Source organism: Coffea eugenioides, chromosome 5 (assembly GCF_003713205.1).
Source record: "Coffea eugenioides isolate CCC68of chromosome 5, Ceug_1.0, whole genome shotgun sequence".
In the NCBI taxonomy this organism is placed as follows: domain Eukaryota; kingdom Viridiplantae; phylum Streptophyta; class Magnoliopsida; order Gentianales; family Rubiaceae; genus Coffea; species Coffea eugenioides.
Window position 1 is genome coordinate 48,808,523 of NC_040039.1, and position 19,161 is coordinate 48,827,683.

At 38.0% G+C, this 19,161-nt stretch overlaps 3 protein-coding genes across 3 annotated transcripts; 1 reads left to right on the forward strand and 2 right to left on the reverse strand.

The window, feature by feature from the left end:
- Positions 1–288: 288 nt before the first annotated feature.
- On the forward strand, positions 289–2,893 carry LOC113770750 (lanC-like protein GCR2). The gene is made up of 6 exons (XM_027315323.1): positions 289–624; positions 758–936; positions 1,367–1,478; positions 1,581–1,697; positions 1,777–2,088; positions 2,464–2,893. The coding sequence occupies exons 1-6, from the start codon at positions 454–456 to the stop codon at positions 2,800–2,802; spliced, it is 1,230 nt and encodes a 409-aa protein (XP_027171124.1). The 5' UTR covers positions 289–453; the 3' UTR covers positions 2,803–2,893.
- A 345-nt stretch (positions 2,894–3,238) lies between these two features.
- LOC113769913 (protochlorophyllide reductase, chloroplastic-like) lies at positions 3,239–5,256 on the reverse strand. The gene is made up of 5 exons (XM_027314232.1): positions 5,101–5,256; positions 4,871–4,969; positions 4,164–4,674; positions 3,682–4,040; positions 3,239–3,571 (listed from the first exon to the last, which is right to left on the reverse strand). Exons 1-5 carry the CDS (start codon positions 5,152–5,154, stop codon positions 3,416–3,418), a joined length of 1,179 nt encoding a protein of 392 aa, XP_027170033.1. The 5' UTR covers positions 5,155–5,256; the 3' UTR covers positions 3,239–3,415.
- A 1,726-nt stretch (positions 5,257–6,982) lies between these two features.
- Positions 6,983–13,192, reverse strand: LOC113770753 (WD repeat-containing protein 44). Its single transcript, XM_027315325.1, has 7 exons — positions 11,407–13,192; positions 9,620–9,710; positions 9,235–9,392; positions 9,056–9,107; positions 8,893–8,975; positions 8,520–8,613; positions 6,983–8,155 (listed from the first exon to the last, which is right to left on the reverse strand). The coding sequence occupies exons 1-7, from the start codon at positions 13,123–13,125 to the stop codon at positions 7,557–7,559; spliced, it is 2,796 nt and encodes a 931-aa protein (XP_027171126.1). The 5' UTR covers positions 13,126–13,192; the 3' UTR covers positions 6,983–7,556.
- Between the last annotated feature and the right edge of the window lie 5,969 nt (positions 13,193–19,161).

Genomic DNA, 19,161 nt, shown 5'->3' on the forward strand with positions numbered 1-19,161 from the left:
ATAAAATTTATATGATTAAAATGATAATAAGAGTGAAGTTAATAAAAATGAGAGCATAAATAACATATATCTATATATATATAGTGTAATTTTTTTTCATAACGATAACATTTATATAATTCAATCTATTTTATTCTACGAAAAAATTGTATACCTCGTTGAATCAAAGGATGCGGCGGCCACCGAGCCAAACCTCAGTGGTTTACATATATACTGTAATTGTCACACGTGTGCAGTACTTCTAATTCTAATTTGGAGATCTTCTTCAGAATTGTACCCGAGAAGCACCCACTCCCAAAATTCCATTCAAGAAGAGCTAGAAGAGTCCAATTCTATTTTGCACCCACAGCACCCCCGTTTGTGTTCTGCTAGTTCTAGTATGATCAGCTCCACTTAAATCGTCAGCAGAAAAGAAAACCATAAACAAACGCCCACAAAGAAACAGCAACAGAGATGGCCGACCGTTTCTTACCAAATGAAATGCCAGACTACCTCCCAGAATCTTCTGTGGAAATAGAATCAGCTTCTGACAGAGCCAAGGGGTCGCTCGAAAAGCTTCTCCATCTTCCCTGCAAAACCCTCTTTGAAAGGCTCAAGAACGACGCTTTGGATCTCAAAAAAACAGTGTGTATCATTTATTCTTCACTTGCTCGTGTCTCCCCTCCCTTCTTGAAAATTTTTTATGGTATTTGCTTGCAAGATGGTCCCCTTTTGTGTTTCTGAATATGCCCTTTTCCTTCTGGCACGAATTCTTCAGGTGGTGAAGGAGACATGGGGAGCTAGAGGAAAACGTGTTACTGACTACACACTTTACACAGGCACTCTGGGAACTGCTTTTCTGTTGTTTAAAGCTTACCAGATTACCAAAGACAAGAAAGATCTTCTTCTTTCCTCTGAGATCATTAAAGCTTGTGATTCTGCTGCTAGTGGCTCAGGGTAATGGCTGACTTGTGTGCTTTTTTGCTTAAAGGTTGTTTCTCTGGGGCAAGAATGTATGTGCATTAAGTGCACATTTGGACAAGAACTTATGGATGGAAAACTTAGGTCCTTAAAATTCGAGCAATAATGATAGGAGAAAGAGAAAGGATGTTCAGTTTGAGGTACTCCCTCATTAAAGTGCTGAATTTAGACGAAATCTGATTTGGAATTAAGTGAAAGTAGGGATGACAGAATGTAGAATCTGGAGCAGTCTAATTTTCTTTAATTTGATTGTTGTTTTACAAGTAAACAACAAATTGGGCAATTAGCTGCCTATACATGCTGTTTTGCTTGATCAAGGCAATTTCATTCCTTCCTTTGGGGCTTGTACAGGAGCATATCCAATTGATGGATTATGCTGCATATCTGACTTATTGTTAATTTGCAGGCGTGTAACATTCATATGTGGGCAAGCTGGTGTTTATGCTCTTGGTGCTGTTGTGGCAAAGCACAGTGGTGATGATCGGCTGTCTGGGTACTTTTTAACTAAATTCAGGGAGGTAAACACTATCTTCCTTGGCTTTTTTCTTTATTCGCCCTTCTATGTGGACACTTTCATAATTTGTTTAATTGTTTGCCCTATGTTTTTACTTCTGGTGAAGATTAAGCTTCCCAAAGAGCTTCCAAATGAACTATTGTATGGAAGAGCTGGGTTCTTGTGGGCATCCACATTTCTGAATAAAAACCTTGGTAAAGATACTGTATCTTCCACTGAAATGGTAAAGCCTTTACAAACATTTTAAGTTGTTGGCATTTTCTTACTTCTTATATCAGATGTAATGCCCTAACATTTTGCAGAGAGCAGTTGTTGACGAAATCATCAAGTCTGGTAGAAAATTGGCTAAAGGAAGATGTCCTTTGATGTATGAATGGCATGGGAAAAAATATTGGGGAGCTGCACATGGACTAGCTGGAATAATGTATATATTGATGGACATGGAGCTGAAGCCAGATGAGATCGAAGATGTCAGGGGCACCCTACGGTACATGATCAAGAATCGATTTCCCAGTGGAAATTACCCTTCCAGTGAGGGCAGTGAAACTGACCGTCTTGTACACTGGTGCCATGGTGCTCCTGGAATTGCTCTAACTCTCACTAAAGCAGCCGAGGTACACACCCTTTGCCTGCCTTGTATATGTTGGTCACAAAGTCAAGGAATTTAAGGAAAGAAGATTGAGTAATTGCAGAACAAACATTCCTTTAGCAATTAACAATTGGGCATAACTCCCCAGATCTGATTGGAAGTAACTGATGTTTATACAAAGCTCAACTACTTTCTCTATTTGCGCTTTTCAAAAGAAACTAGAGAGGGGAGGCTTAGAGTGGTTTGATGGATCTCTATGCGTAGGTTGATTTCTTGGCCATGTCGGTCGCTAATTGGTATACCAATTATATATGCCAAACTGATCTGATTCCTCAATAACCTCCACATTTGAAGAAAAAGAAAAGGTTTCTTGGAGCCTATAAGTTGCTCTTGTTTTCAGGTATTCAGCAGCAAGGAGTTTCTACAAGGTGCTGTTGATGCTGGGGAGGTGGTATGGAATCGTGGTCTACTCAAACGAGTGGGTCTGTGTCATGGCATCAGCGGGAATACTTATGTTTTTCTTTCACTCTATAGGATGACGGGTAGAGTGGAGTACTTGTACAGGGCCAAGGCATTTGCCAGCTTTCTGCATGATAGAGCTAAAACTCTTATTTCAGAAGGTATTATGCATGGAGGTGATCGGCCATACTCATTATTTGAAGGCATTGGAGGAATGGCTTATCTGTTTCTTGACATTGCTGAACCTTCTGCTGCTAGGTTTCCTGCTTATGAACTCTAGTTTTGTATACTTAGAATGAACCGAATGTAGATATTTGCTTCCCATGTATGCACGGTTTTGTTTCTATATGAAAATTTGATCTTTGAGGTTAGAAGTCAAGTTGTTTATAGTTGGTACTTAGCGTATTAGTTTACACATTAAGTCAGTACTTCATAAAATATTCTGTGAATGTTACGTTTATTGAGGATGATATGCACATCTTTTTGATTGGTATGCTAAACATCTTCTACTTTGGGCTCTTTTCAAATTGAAGTTGTTTTATTTCATTGTCAGATGATTTGCTTGGTTTCTAGTAACTTGGCCCTTTCTTCCAATTGTTCAAGCTGCTTGGATATACCTCAGTTTGAGAACGGAATGATATGTGCTTGCGTATTTGTTCGTGACATACAGATCATGCTTCTTTAATATTCCTACTGCATAAAATTACCCTGGACAATTTGATTTAAGTCTCAAAGATACGGTTTGAGTGATTTTATTGACATTTTAACTCAAATTTTACAAAATGCGAAATTGATTACAACAACCAAACTTCTCAATTCTAAATCTCAGAGTCTCTCACCCTTGAATTTCATCTGCCGCGGCGAAGTTAGTCAAGAAAATGATGAGGATTTTTTTAAGCCAAACCAACAAGTTTCTCACTGATTTCCCACATTTTGCGGGCTTTTTCGACATCACTGGCCTCTTGAGACAATTGGTTCTCGAAAGAAGCTGAGTCCTTGTTCCAGCTCCAGTAGACACCTGATTTTGTCAAACTTGGATCGCTTACAACCTGTATCAACAACCAAGATCATGTTCAGAAGACATAAGCTCTAGATTAAAGTAGGTAAATATTGCATATATTCATGCATGTCTTCTATCCATTGCGTGACATGTTTCTACCTGTGCAAGTCTCTTGCCAGCTTCTTCTTCGGATACGAATCCTTTTGTGACGTACTTTTGGAATGGAGGGAAGAGGAACCTGAACAAGGGGATGTGCTCCCTGAATAGGCCTGTGGTTGCAATGCAGCCTGGGTAAAGGGAAGCAAAGGTGATGCCTGTATCCTCGTGGTATCGGCGGTGGAACTCTTGCATAGTAAGCATGTTGCACACTTTGCTATCCTTGTATGCCTTGGCACCATCAAAGTCTCCACCATCAATCATGGATGCGGTGTTAAGCCCATTTAAACCACCAGCAAGACCCCTCAAATCACCAAGACTGGCCTTTGGAGGTACATTTCCAGCCAATGTATTAGTATTCCCTGGGATTTATTTTTCAAGAGGAAAACCAAATTCTAGCATCAGTCCCTATTTGTCAATTAAGCTGGATCAGGTATGAAGAGTAATCTAACCTCTGACTTGAACTACACTGTATCAGCTGATACCTGTGATTGAGCCAACAATAATGAGTCTCTTTGAGGGGTAGTCAGACTGGTTCATGTCATCAAGCAGCGATCTTGCAAGGAGGAAGTGTCCAAGGTGGTTAACCCCAACACTCAACTCAAATCCTTCAGCTGTAAAAGTAGGCTCTTTAGCAGTTGGCAAGTACACAGCAGCGTTGCAGACCAAGACATCAAGAGAGCGTCCAGATCTTCTGAAGGTGTCGGCAAATTGGCGAACACTGTCCAGAGAGCCAAGATCCAAATGCATTATTGTGTAGTTCTCCTTGGTCATGCCAACCGACTTTGCAGCTCTCTCAGCCTTAAGAAAATCTCTGCAGGCCATGATTATGTGCCATTTGCCAGTTTCAGCCAGAGCTTTGGCTGTTGCAAGACCTAGTCCGGAGGATGCTCCAGTTATCACAACAGTGCCCTTTCTTAAGGTCTTTTTCCCTTCTGCTGTTGCTCGGTTGACGGCCGGAGTTGCTGTAATGACTGCCTCGGCTCTTACGGCTCTCTGAAAGAAAATGAGATCTCAACCAATGAACATCCATGCACCGAACAGCATACTTAGAGCCATCACAGTAAAACATAAAATTTCAGGGACTGTAATTCCCAGCAAAAAAAAAAAAAAAAAGTGAATACATATCACGAATATGTTCAGACAAATTGAAAATAATCACAACTTGGGTCATCAATGGAAATGGAAGTACCTTGATCTTCAATGAGGAGGAGCTGATGTCAGACTTGATTTGGTCTGACAATGATTTGCCAAATAGACTAGAGTCTTTTAGTGATGCACCAACTTTTCCCTGCAGTACCAAAACAACAAAAAGGAAAAAAAAAATAAAGATTAATAATTAACAAGCTTTAAGTTAATAAGACTAGCAGTTAAAAAAAAAAATTGTAAATAATAGGAAGGAAGGAGGAGCAGATTGCAGACTTCTTTGGAGAAGGAGAAAGTGGAAGGGAGGAGAGCAGCAGCCTGAAGAGCCATTGGATACTAAATTGTTGGTTTTTGCTTGGTGTCACAGCAGAAAAGAAATTGTAACTCAAGATTTTTATTCTATGCTAAAAATCTTCTTTTTATCTTTGTATGATACTTTCAAGAAACGAAGCTTATATATATTGGTAAGGTGGGGGTGTCATCAGGCAGAGCTGCAGTCCCTTGGATATGAAAAGGAGGTGCGGATAAGATAATTATCTGTGGAATTATATGCCATGTCAATTCCAGTCGACCAATGAGGACTTGAGGTTTGGATTTCCTCTTGCATTTTTGTACTCCTCCTTAAGATAGCCCGGAAGTCTGTGGGGATAGAAAGGGATGTTCAGGTCCACTGCCCAAAGCCCACTCGCTGCAGTTATGGGCCTGCAGGGCTACTGACTGTTGCGGATATGGTTCTCAGAGATGAGTGCAGTTGTAAGCGCCTCATGCCTCGGCCTTATCTCTGTAAAAACCCAGCCGCGCGGTGTCTGGACAAAGGATGACATAGAGACATATATAGACCAGCATTAGCACTAAATTTCTACCAAGAAAGATAGAAAGAAAAGGATTAGCATTAGAATTATAAAATGTGATGTATAATTCCAATTTCAAAATTCTGATTGAAAAAAAGTATACAAAGTAGGAGGCGATCTATCAAGTTTCTCATTTTGTACGAATTCTGCTTACTTTAGTTCACTTCCAAAATTGGAACTCTATATTTGAAAGGGAAAATGGATATTCTTTTCAAGGGTAAATGATAGTAAAACCCCTTAATGTTTAGTCCCAGAATCACTTTATCCTATAGTGTTTATTTTTTAACACTTTAACTTCTACATTGGCAGCCAAAACTAACAGAAATATGAAAGGAGAAAAATTCCCTCATTTTAGTAGTAATTGGATTAAAATATCCATGGGGATGAGATCCAGTTTTGCATTTTTTTTCCCCAAAAAAATGACCACGAAAATGTTAGAGAAAAATATATTGCATCTTACGTTACTCCCAAAAAATTTTTTTGAAAAGAAAAGACATGAAACAGTAAAAAGTTCTGCATATTTACCTCACTTCGATATTTGAAAATATTATATGCTTTAGCAGTTTATTAAAAAAAAAAAAGTCAATTAATTTTTGTGCAGAAGATTTTCAATAAGTAACACTACAAAAATAATACCAAAATTTGAAAGACTACATTTGTTTAAGGCCATAATTGGTGAGTTTCATTAGAGCCGCAAACAATTCAAACTGACTTGCAAGCACTCGAAAGCCAGCTCAATCGCTCAATTTGAGCTCAATCAACCTCAAGCTCTAATTTAGATTGAACTAACCTAGAGAAAGAGTGGAGTCAAGTCGAACTTATAGGTACTGAACTCGTTGAGCTAAATTGAGTTCATAAAATTTTAATATTTTGTATTTTAGTGGTGAAATTTGTTGTGCCTTCTTTATCTTTGATTATTTATTAGGGTGAAATGTCTACTTCATCTATTTTAAAAAAATAAAAATTTTAAATCTCAGTTAGGCTTGATCTCAAGTTCGATTAGGCTTGAAGTAGTGTTCCAAACTCAAGTTTTAGAATGAATGCCCGTTGAGTTCGAGTCTCGCAAAATTGAGTCAAAACTCGCAAAATTGAGTCAAAACTCGATAAGACCAAAACTACACTTAACTCTACTCGGCTCGTTTTGCAATCCTAAGATAGAAGTTCAAGTCGTGACTATTATATATTTAGACATACGCCTTGCACCATAATTATCCTGTCGGTATAAATTTCCCGCCAAGAACTGAATGATTGATGAAATACAAGTTGAAAAGGAAAGGATCATAGAATATGAACTTGAGCTGCGTAAATATCAATCAACAACTTGCTTTCTTTTGCTACGTATCTGTCAATTACAACAATGATGCTACATATACCGTACAAATAAGTTAAAAGTCATCACTGAACATGTAATCCTGGCCGACCAAGGAACCAATCCATGCCCAGTTCCACGCCAAATCTTATGTATACACTAGCAAACTAGAGTAGAATGAATAGTCAAAGAATTTTATCTAGATTCGATAAACTTTCGCAATGCTTAGAACTCTACATTTGCCGATTACAGAAAATCAATCGGTTTCTAAACTGAATTGTAACTTCTTCCTTTTTTTTTTTGTTCTTTGGGTTCTCTCTTTTTCTCTTTTCTTCTTCTTCTTTTTTTTCCCCCTTTTCTTTTGTCCCCTCTTAATCCTGGGAAATCTATTTGCTTTCTCAAGGCCGCGTTGCAGAGGCTCCTCAACTGACCGGCACAAACAGAAGAAAGAAAGAAAGAAAAGCTAATAATACAAATCTCACCAAGTATCTGTACAAATATCACAAACTCTTGGGAGCAGACGTCCGTTGTGGCAATAGACACTTTATGCGAAATGGGATTCTGATGATGCCCTATATCCGCACTGGCAATCCAAAGTTTTGGAAAGTCCTGATTTCCCCTCGAAGGCCTGCAGTGACAATCACCATACCCCATGCCGACCTATTGTGGTTTAACCCATTGGAGAAGTCCACACTAACGCGAGGGCTGCAATTCTTAGTAGCTAAAGTAAGTTTTTCCTCAGGCCATGTTGCTGAGATTCTATCAAAGAAGTAGCTATTGGAGGCACTGGATATTGTCCCATTCAGTGGACTACTACTGCATCCAGATGCCGGTGGGGAATGATCACTATCATTAGCCTCTTCAACTGGTGTAGGAGGGTGGTTAGCTGTCAAAACCTCATCTGGGCGATCAATTGGACCACTCTGTTCTCTAGAAGTGGTATCCCGAAATGCCCATGTCTCGCACATCCCAGGCCAAGGAATAGCCACTGATACATCTTGGCAGTGAAAATGTTCATAAGACCGTGTTACAGTGACACCCTTACTTCTGCTTGGCCGAGAATCATCTTCATGTCTCCAAACATAAACATGAGAATCCTCACTGGCACAAACGACATACTTCCCATTAGCTGTAAGAGAGGCAGAGATTTGGCTATTGGTGTTGCGAAATCCTGTCAAACAATAGCACCAACTTTATTGGTTTATAAGCCATTATAGCATTGCAATCAGACTGTGTAATCTAAAAGCATCATGAATACTCAATTCAAACAGCATTTCTTTTGTGTCTCAGACAGCATTTCACCTAGTTTAAGAGAACAATATTCAAACCATATAGTCTTAAGTGGCAATAAACTTCTGGGAAATATACTGGTCAATGGAATCTGAGTCAGCCAGCATCACAAAAATATGCCAAGTTAACCTAACATTTTTTCTGGGTGGAAAACCCATTCTTGGTTTGTCAATAGACCAGTTCATCTTTAATCTTCCAAAGCCGTAAATTTGGAGTAAAAGAGTGTAGAACAATATTTAGGATACCTTTGAATTTGTGAATCAAATCATCTCCATCTATAACCCGAATCCTTGAATCTGCAGATGTTACAAGCACTTCTGATGTACTTCCTGGAGAAAACTGTTACAAGGAAAAGATGCAATAAGGATATGTGAAGACTGAAGATCAAATTTCTCCAAAGTATAACGTGGAAACAGGTTGATCAGAAAGGCTTTTGCAATCAAAACAAAAGTGCGAGAGGAAACTACTTTACACTCAACTAATAACCTCTCCATTCTTAATTGTCACCAACAAAAACAACATTTAAAAGATAAAACTAACTTTGGCATCTCAGGCACGCAGAAAAATGCTTAGATGCAAAGTGATCCATGATGAAAATGAAAACTATGCTCTATTTACCTGGAAACCAGTAATTTTCTTCTGATGAGATTTCTTCTTCTTAATTTGCAGATTCATTTGACTCCTTTGCTGCAATTTATTATCTAAAACAAACAAAGCATAAATTAGCCGTGACAACATCACAAAACAACAACAGCTATTTTGTAGAGAATTTGACATGTACCAGAAGTGTTGTACAAGTGACAGCTCCCTTTGTATGAACCAACCAATGCACCCTTCAAATCAACAAATGAGTTCCTTTAACTATAACTCAATATAGCATGCACAAAAGATCACTACACCTCCTCTCCCTTACTAGCACGATAAAACGAAAGAAGCAACATATATAGCAAAATAGTCAACCTGACCATCTGGTGTATAGCAGGCAGCAGTGACCATCTCATGCAAATCATTCCAATCAACAACTTTGCGCTCAGGAATACTCCATATGCGCACCTTAGCATCCAGGGATCCACTGATGAAGTATCTATCATCAACAGGGTTAAAGTGGATGCAGGTAACTGCATTAAAATCCAATGAAGATCATCAGTAGACAGGAGAAAACAAGGTCAGCATTCCAAGTATTCCCTATTTAACCATGATATCATGTCAAAATGAGGCTAGGGAAAGCAAAGATCATTTTGTTATGGTAGTGGAACCGTACTAACATTCAACACTAAGGGCCCAAGGACAAGAAAAATGAAAGGGAGGGGAGCTGAAGCAACAAGATAGAATTCAAAGTACTTACCATAGTCACTGTGTGAGAATATCTTCAGACAAGAGTTGCTAGACAAGTGCCAGAGTCGAACTGTTTTATCCATTGAGGATGATAGCAAAAGCTGAGGCAAAAGAACACTGTCATTCAGATAATGGAAAAATGTTCATTTAAAAGTACTAAGAATACTTAAAGTCATATTTAACATGAAAGTTAAGATGAATCAACATAACAGTGGGTGGCCAAGATAAAGAGAAACAAGAGGTCCCTCAAGCTGCACAGCCTATCAACAGCTCAGACAGAGAGAGAAGTTAGCACACTACTTTGAATAACTGCAAAAGACAAATCAAACCTTCCTTTCTTACTTCTAAATGCCTAAGTGACACATGCACATAACATGCTCAGATGTTCACCAAGCCAAATCCAACAACAGCCATCTTCAGGTCTATTTGTTCACTTTCCCAGATCAATTTTGAACCTCATGCCATATGACGACGCAATCTACTATTTTCCTACCTATGGTAACAAAATTACTAATAATTGCAACAACTCCTATTGTTTTGTAAAAAGTCACTCTTGATCCTGTAATAAAATAAGTTGCACACCACCAAAGTACAATCATAACTTCGAAAATAATTTCAGAGCACATTAATAAGTCTGACAAAATTAGTAATATAGATAGCAATCAACCTAATTCTGCCTCCAGCATTAAGATGGTAAACGAATACCTAAGCTTTGAAAACTTAGAAAGATAGCAATCAAGCTACATTCGTACATCCTAATGTACTCTTTACTACCAAATCAAGTACAGAAGACAATGTAAAGTACAATAGTGGTAATAGCTAGAGAAGAGGCATACAAGTCCAAGCACATGCAATCAGACTACTATTCCGTCATGCTTACTCATGGCAAATCATGAATATCAACATAAGACTGATAAGAAGCTCTACCAAATTCTTAAGTAGATTTCATATTCTTAACCTGCTCAATCACAAGTACAACCTAATGTCTCATTGTCTTTTGTGATAAAAAGGGATTCAAAACTTATTAAGTACAAATTGCCAAATAAATAACAGGTTAAGCTATTAATTTCCATAGCTCTACATGGTAAGAATGAGAGCAAAAATCCAATGTTATCAGTAGAATGATTCAACAGCATAAAACCTATAATTTTCCAATGTTTTATTGATCCAATATTTACCACTTCAGCTAAGGACTTACCCAATCTCTATGAAATTTTAAATTCCCAAAAGGAATAAAGGAACAAATGACGACTGAAGTGAACTACTCTAAATTGCAAGAAACTGATATTGTAGTCCATCCACTTAAGACAGGATTGAGAAACATACCACAATTATCTGTAAAGACAACAGACAAATAGATACTTCCTTGGTCAATGTTACATATCACTGACTCAGTTTGTGTAAGAACCAGCAAGAATTTGTTATTTGGAAGAAATTCCATTAAGTCGAAAGTGATACGAAAAATTGTCATTTTGAAGAAATTCCATTAAGTTGAAAGTGATATGAAAAACAAACACTTTCAATTCTCTAATAGACAAATAGCTATCTTCGTTGGCCAATGTCGCACCAACTCTGACTCAGTTTGCTTAACAACCAGCAAGGATTTATTATTTAGAAGAAAAGGCAATATTACAAAAAAAAAAAGCAACTTAAATTCTGTACTAGCAATTTAAATATGTTAACAAAAAAGCAGTATTACAACTTGAACAAAGAATCACTTCTCAAAAGTCCACTTATTCATCACGAGACAGTTGATTGAGAAATTGATAAAATGCCAAGGCAAAAATAATTTCTAACCTGGGACTTGGACCATGACAGGTCAAGCACATCATCCAGATGCCCTTGGAATGAACAAAAGGGTTTCTCTGAAAGGGCAAAAATTGTCTCTGGGACCAAAGCATGTTCCAAACTCACTGATTTTCGGCTTATAGACGACCTTCCTCTTCTCCTCTTATCTGAATGACCATCCAAACTCGGTGACAGCAAAGTTGGCTCAGGGGATCCATTGGTTAAAAATAGAAGATTCAGATTTCCATCTTCAGGTTTGTCAAACAACAAATCACCCTTCCTCTCTGATTCAATAACCTGCCATACATGAATGATGCAGTCCTCTCCAGCACTTGCAAGATACTTTCCATCCAAACTAAATTTAATAGTCCAAATCGATCCATTGTGTGCCTGTATCTCTTGGCTCTTGTAAAGCACAGTAAGTTCTTTATGAGACTTCCCATATTGTCTAACCCGAACTCTTTCCGGCCCATGAAAGGAAGCATCCTGGCTATCATCAGTAGCAGAACTCGACCTCCTCCCACCCTTGTCAGATGATGTATCCCTCTCATCGCTACTACGCCTCTCCTTGTGACCTGTAACAGAACTAGCAACATTTCTGATACTCTTCAACCAACTTCCCTTCTTTTTAAACCTGGATCCACTCCCACTGTTCCCGTCCACATTACAATCCCCAGCATCCCTATTCCCATTCTCCACATTCTGCCTCCTCATCAATTCTTGAACAATCGGCGAAGTCCCAACAGACATCTCAAACTCCTCCATAGTCAACTGCCTCCCTGTTCCCACTTCCTTAAGCTTGTTCCACGTCCCATCTTCCCTCACCTCATTCACCACAAACTCCTTTCCAGTGTCAAGATTCCGTATTGTACAAACTGGATTATCTGGATCATCAACCCTAACCATCCTACTACAATCCAAACCCTCCTCCACCTCCCCATTTCCCAACCCGGGCAACGAAGTACAACTCCCATTCCTTGTGCAATCCGTTCTAATCTTTCCCTTAGGAGGCTTATTCGACAAACCATTACCCAAATTATCAACAATAAGAACAACACTGTGACTTTGACTATTTCTATGATTGTTATTTACAATTATAGTACCATCACTCCCAGGCCCATTGGCCATTACTGATGGCGAAGAACCAGAATCAACCGAAAGAATATTTGAACTCTTATACTCACCGTCCGATTTTGATCGGACAAACCCAGAAACATTCCTCTTATTGTTATGATCACCGTTATCATCGTCACAACCAATTTTATGATCATCGTTAATATAACTATTTGATAGAGTTTTAGAAAAACCCTCACCAGGGTTCCTATGATTCAAGTGATCCGACAACATCGATCTGCCGAATAAATCCTGTAAGCCACCGCTGTCAAAGACGGCGGAGGACGTCGGTCTGTGGCGCACGAGGGAGGGATCACGGCTGAGACCCATCTGGCTGAGGAGACGGAGACGGCGTTCTTGAACGGAGGAGGGCTGAGAGATCCAAACATCGTAATTATTCGAGAGGCCCATCGGAAATTTAGGGACGACGCGGACAGGGTCAGACAAGCCGTCGGCTACATAATTAGGAGAACCCGGGTTTGAAAAAGGGTTTGGATCCTCGGATTCGGAAGAAGAAGGAGAACAAGAACAGGAGGTGTTGGTCGAGGAGAGGAGCCGGTCCAATGAGTCGTGGAAACGCTCGTCCTCTTCTTCTTCTTCTCCGGCTTTGCTCATCGTCTTCGTTTTTCAGTTCCTCCCATTTGCAGTACCCGTCACATTGACCCGCTGGCCCGCCCCGGTATTAAACGGGTCGGACCCTCCCCCCCCCCCCCAAAAAGCCGCCCTGGGGGAGCCAGACGGAAGAGGCCTTTTCCCACCCCCTTTGTATGCGTGCCTGCGTTTTTCCAAGTGGGTTTTCAGAGAAACGAAGTGGGGTGGAGAGAGAGTGTGTGGTCGTGTGGGGAAATGGGAAGATCGGACAAAATATAGAAGATGAGGGGATTGGTTTTAAGGTTAAGGTTTTAGCGTTGGGAACTCAGATCCGATGATGGGTTTTGTGAGAGAGATAGAGAGAGGCGGGGGGAGCAAAAAACCGGACTGTGTATTGAGATGTGAGAGAACAAAGGAAGTAACCGCAGTTCTATGCAAGTTTGCAGGCAACGGAGGAGAGAAGGGAACGGTGTCGTCTCGTGCGATGGTGTACTTTACTATGAGAGGCAATTAATTTGGAAATGACCCGCGGGGTTTGAGACAGAAAGAAGAAAGTTACTCCGCTGGCTATTGGGACATGAAAAAAATGGATTTTGGATTGAATATTATAAGTTGATGACTTTTGATCTAGCGTTGGGGTGGAGATTAGAAGAATTGTACTTAAAAATAGGCCTGGGGGCTCCGTTTGTGGAGTTTTGGAATTTTATCCGTTTTTAGGAGTTTTTGTAAAAAAATATATATTATAATAATTTTATGTATATAAAATAAAAAGTTAATTAAAAAATATAATGATGAAAAACCACAGTCAAGCTTAGTGCCTGAAATCGGAAGAGGGTTTGGACTTTGGATTGATGACACCAAGCATTCCTGACCTTTGAGACTTCTATTGTTAAAATTGGAGGTTTTGATCCGGCAATGCTTTTTACATTTTGTTTTTTCTTTTCTTTTGTCAATTAAGTTCATGGATTTACTTGAACAAGAGAATGTCACGTTTTAATTTGCAAAACGCTCGACGATAAAGACGAGGTGCGTTCCTCAAAACTAAAACAGAGGGAGTGACTGGAAACAGGGAATATTTGTTGCTTGATTTTTAGTGCTATAGCGGCAGAAAATTCCCAAAGGCCAAAGATTGGGTCCAAGAATTCAAGAAGCAAAAGAAAAACTGTTTGAATGAATCCAGCCAGCAGGTAAGGTCCTTTGAATAATGTGCAGTACCAGTACCAAGAGAGTAGGATTCATGAGTTAAGTTTATAACATCACCATCACCTGTCTACTTCCGCTTGGATAATCTAGTTACAGTTCTCTACCAAAATGAAATCAATCCAGTGAGTTTCTTTTGTTGGCTAGTTGGTATAGCATCTAATAGCAAAGTTGTATCAAGATATTTGAACAAATCTGAGTAAAATTCTTATCTGACAGCAAATTCTTATTGTCAGAGTTCAGCGGGGCAATTGAAGCAAGGATACAATATCACTTTTAGTAATAAAATAAACAAATAACCTTGAATACTAGCTGTTTTTTGGGGTGATTTTAAAATATTTTACTAGAGTAATGTATATGAAAGCCTTTTACTATAAATATGTTTTTTATGATGTTTTTGAAAGAATTTTTGGAATATATTTTGGAGGATTTTTTAAAATTAAAATATTTTTAGGGTATTTTTTAAAAATTAATACTACTACCTACAACCACCACCCCTTCTCTCTTTCTCCTCTCTTTCCCTACTCCGCACCCCTCGACCCTCTCCTCTCCCCCTCGATCAGGTCGAGGCCTCTAGTCTCAGCTAGATCACAATCAGAAAGTTGCGACCTTTTGGACGCGATTCGGCCGCAACCAGATTGAGGGTGGGGAGGGGGGAAGAGGAAGAGGGAATGGGAAAAGAGTAGTACGAAGAGGGTAGGAAAGGGAGGAGGAGGGAGGGGTTGGTAGCGGTGGTGGGTGATAGTGATAGATGGAAAATATTATAGAATTTATTTTTTTTTAATTTTTTGTGTATAATTATGGGTTATTTTTTATATACTATATGGATGAGATTTTTTTTGAATTGTTTTTATTTATGTATTGATGTAATATTGTATTTAAAAAATTAGTTTTTAAAAAAAGGCCAATCCAAATGGAGACACTAAAATGTTGGATTTAATTAAATTTATTTACATTCCTAGTTGATTAAGTTAGTATGTTTGCACCCTAGCTCATTTTCCACAACTATGTTGACGAGAATGGAGCATTCTCAAATTTAGAAACGAGGACATTGCAAGGGCTTTGAGCAGTTTAGAGGTATCTAATATTTCATGAGTGAGTAAGAATCACAATAAAGTCATTCATGTGTTAGTTAAAAATGCAAAATTCACACGCGATCATATCTTTTTGGGGGAAAGATCCTCACAACTTTGTTGTGCCATTTCTAATATGGAAGATTTGTTAGAAAGTTAGTGAAATTTCAATATTTCTATCAAAGAAACAATAATGAAGAGTAAACAAATGTTAACCAGGCCATTTGTGACAAGATTAATTAAATATCACACAGAATTTGGACCAGGCAGCTGCTAGATCCTGGCACTTGCTTTTTAACTTTATACACGAGTGAGTTGGATTAGATATGAATCAAGCTGCACGCGGTTCACCTTTGAGATCGATCCAGCTGTTAGCAGTGACAGATTAAATTAGGAATTTAGGATCCTTCCAAATCAGAAGTTAAGTAAGATTGAGTTGTCTCAGCCGATTGGAGATACCTTATTGGTCTTGCTTTGCTTTGTTTAAATTCCATGTGTAAATACAGTAGATTTGGGGAAACGAAGGGAGCAAGAATTCTGCTCAACCAACCCCAAATCCCGAATACACAAGTGTAAATTTATAGACGGTCAAACTAATGCTGGTTCAATGGGAATGTCGGAAAGTGAAACTTTTTGTGGTCCATGAAGTTCTGCAATTGTTCATTGTCGCTTTGTCCCACTCATAGTGTTGCACCAATTGATGGTATCACATAAAAAGTGCAACAAAGTGGATTTATTAACCTGAATAGAAACTCTTGAATGTACACAAACACTTACCAGCTGCTGGTAGGTCGAACGACGAAAAGGCTTGGAATGAGCTAATCTTAGAAATTTCCTAATTTACTCAAATTTGGAAAAGAGTATAAGAAGATGGAAAGAGTGCTAAAGTGATCCCAAAACAAAACAATAGGGTAAACACTTGGGTAAAATCCGACTATGTGGATCATGTGGTTTAAAATTTGTCACACTACCTCATATATTCAAGAATTGATAGTATGGCAAAATTTGGACTGCATGATATACAGAATCGGATCTACTCAAGTTTTTGTCAACAATTAAGTAGCTTTTCTTTGAGACTTAGCTCGAATTCGTGGAAATCAAGAACCGATGTCGGCATTAAAGGACCAGTTCAAGGATAAATCATATTTTTTAGGGTGGCAATTCGGGTCCAATCAGGTTGGCGGGTCGGGTCAAGATCCGGCCCGTAAAAAATGTGTTGACCCGAACCCGACCCGTCAACCAGTGACGGGTCAGTATATCTGACATGAACCCGAAAAATTTGGGTTGGCGGGTCGACCCCGAAATGACCCGAAAATTAATTTTAATTTATTAATTTATCACTGTAAATTCTAATAAAATCAGTTTCTCACAAAATTAATTACATCATCAAGTAATAAAAATTTAAATAAATAATTTCAAATCAAATCCAAAATAAATTAAACACCGTAAAAGTGTTTTATCCCAAACCAAATATAAAATAAATTAAAACGAATTATATTATTTGTCCAAATATAATAATTCTAACTTCATACAAGGTAAATAAATTCATTTAGGATTAAGTAATTAATGCCTTTGAAAAAAAAGAATGATTTAGTTTAGTTAGATAAAATAATTTTTATATTTATTAAATTATTTTTAATTTATAAACGGGTCATATCGGGTCACCACGGGTTGACCCGAAATCGACCTGTTTTCTTTTCGGGTTCATCAGGTTCGACCCGATTCTGACCCGAACCCCCAAAATTTCAACCCAAACCCCCAAAACTTCAACCCAAACCCATTAATTTCGTGTTAGGTTCGTGTCGTGTTTTCGGGTCGTGTCAAAAATTGCCACCCCTAAATTATTTTTGTGGATGAAAGAGAATTTGAGATTTCATAAAAAAAAAAAAAAAAACTGATTAGCAACGAGTAGACGGTAGAGTGATTCAAAATCTTGTTAATTTGACTGGAAATTCTTGAGCAGTTAATCCGAGGCGTTCATGCTCTTAACACTGTAGATTAGAAAAGGATAAAGGAAGCTAATAAAGTAGCCTCAAATTAGAGTACCCAGAATTATATTCTTTTCTTCGCATTGTTTCGAGACTCGACACGAATCAACCAGACCAGTTCATTTTCCACAAGGTAAAAACACTTTCCTAAGCTTCTTTATTGCTCCCTGAAAGTTGTACGCTTTGTACTACGAGGATGTGGACGTTGAAGTGTAGTAGTTGGGCTTTGAAACTACGGAGAATAGAATGGGCCTAAACCTACTAACCTTTAATCAAAAAAGAAATGTACAGTTCCCACATGCTTCCAGCCCATTACTGTTAAATCGACAGTGACATCAGTCCTCAACTGCTTCCGGGACCATCTCTCATGAATGTGGAGTTTGTCTTGGCTTAGCTGCAGCAGTGCCCTCTCAAATCTCTCCTAGGTTGGTGGTGAAGATACAAGGAACGATTTAATATACGTGAAATAAAAATGTGGCTAAAAAATAAATTTATAAAAATATATTCCCTTTATTTCATTGAAAGTATCATGTTTTTTTATCTTAAAATGTCCTAAAACAATTGTCATGTTAAAAAAGTCAAAATACTTTTTAGTCTCTCTTTCTAATCAAATGCATGTTACCATTCAAATTTAAATTTTGAATTTGTGGGGATAAAATTGAAAAAAAAGTACAAACTTTACGATCAAACTACTATTGTTAAAAAGTTAAATTTTCCAAATATGACTAAGTAAATGTAACACTCACTCACGTACTAGAGTGTGATTGAATATTATTCTTTTTTTTTTTTAAATAGTTATTTGCTTGAATTACAAAATGGTCCTTTCATGTCCGTTTGACTTTTGCATGCTTCAAACAAAAGCTGTAATGAGGAGCGGTCTATAGTGTGCTACTCTATAGCATATAGGTAAGACTTTGAGAATTCGAAGCGTGGAAGAAAGTAGAGGCCAACATGTTGAGATTGTGAGGTTAGTGGGATGTAGGTAGGTCTCAAAAGCAGTGTAAATGTCCCGCATTTTGCCTCAATTTTCAACAGTGGACTAACTGCCACCGCATACTCCAATTAGTGGAAAATTTTCGCGTTAAGATTTTGATGCTTCGAAGCTCTGAGTCTGGGGAAGAACAAGTCAAATGACACACCATTGCCCAAATTTTCTTGATTCGTTTTGTGAAGCAACTATCTTGATTCGTTTGTTCGCGTTAAATATTTGCTTAAATACATTACAAGGTTACAGAGATGGATAATGCACATATGACATACATGCATTTGGATTCATTTATACATACACTACTATTAATGTAGGAAAAATTTACTTTTATGTCTGATATAAGATGTTATCAAAATTATTTTAATAAATGTAAGTATAATTTAGGAAAAAGATTACTAAACTTTAAGATAAGTTTGATCATCTAAAGCAAACCTAAGAGCCTTGTTTGGAAAGTAATTTTTCCTTTTCGCTACGTTTTTTATGAACACATTTTTCAATCACCTTTTTACCTTACATGTATCAAATCGCTATAGTGATTTTTCTATAAAAACTTTAAGATAAAGTTTGATCATCTAGAGCAAACCAATGCCTTGTTCGGACAGTAATTTTTCAAAGAAAATTTATTACTTTTTCAGCAAATACATTTTTCAATCACCTTTTTACTTCACATATATCCAACCGTTATAATAATTTTTTTATAAAAAAAATTCAGAAAAATGCAATTCGAACGAGGGATGGAAGCAGATGCGTAGTGGTGCCGCATCATACTAGTTCACAACTCATTAACTACCACTACTCATCATTTTTTTTT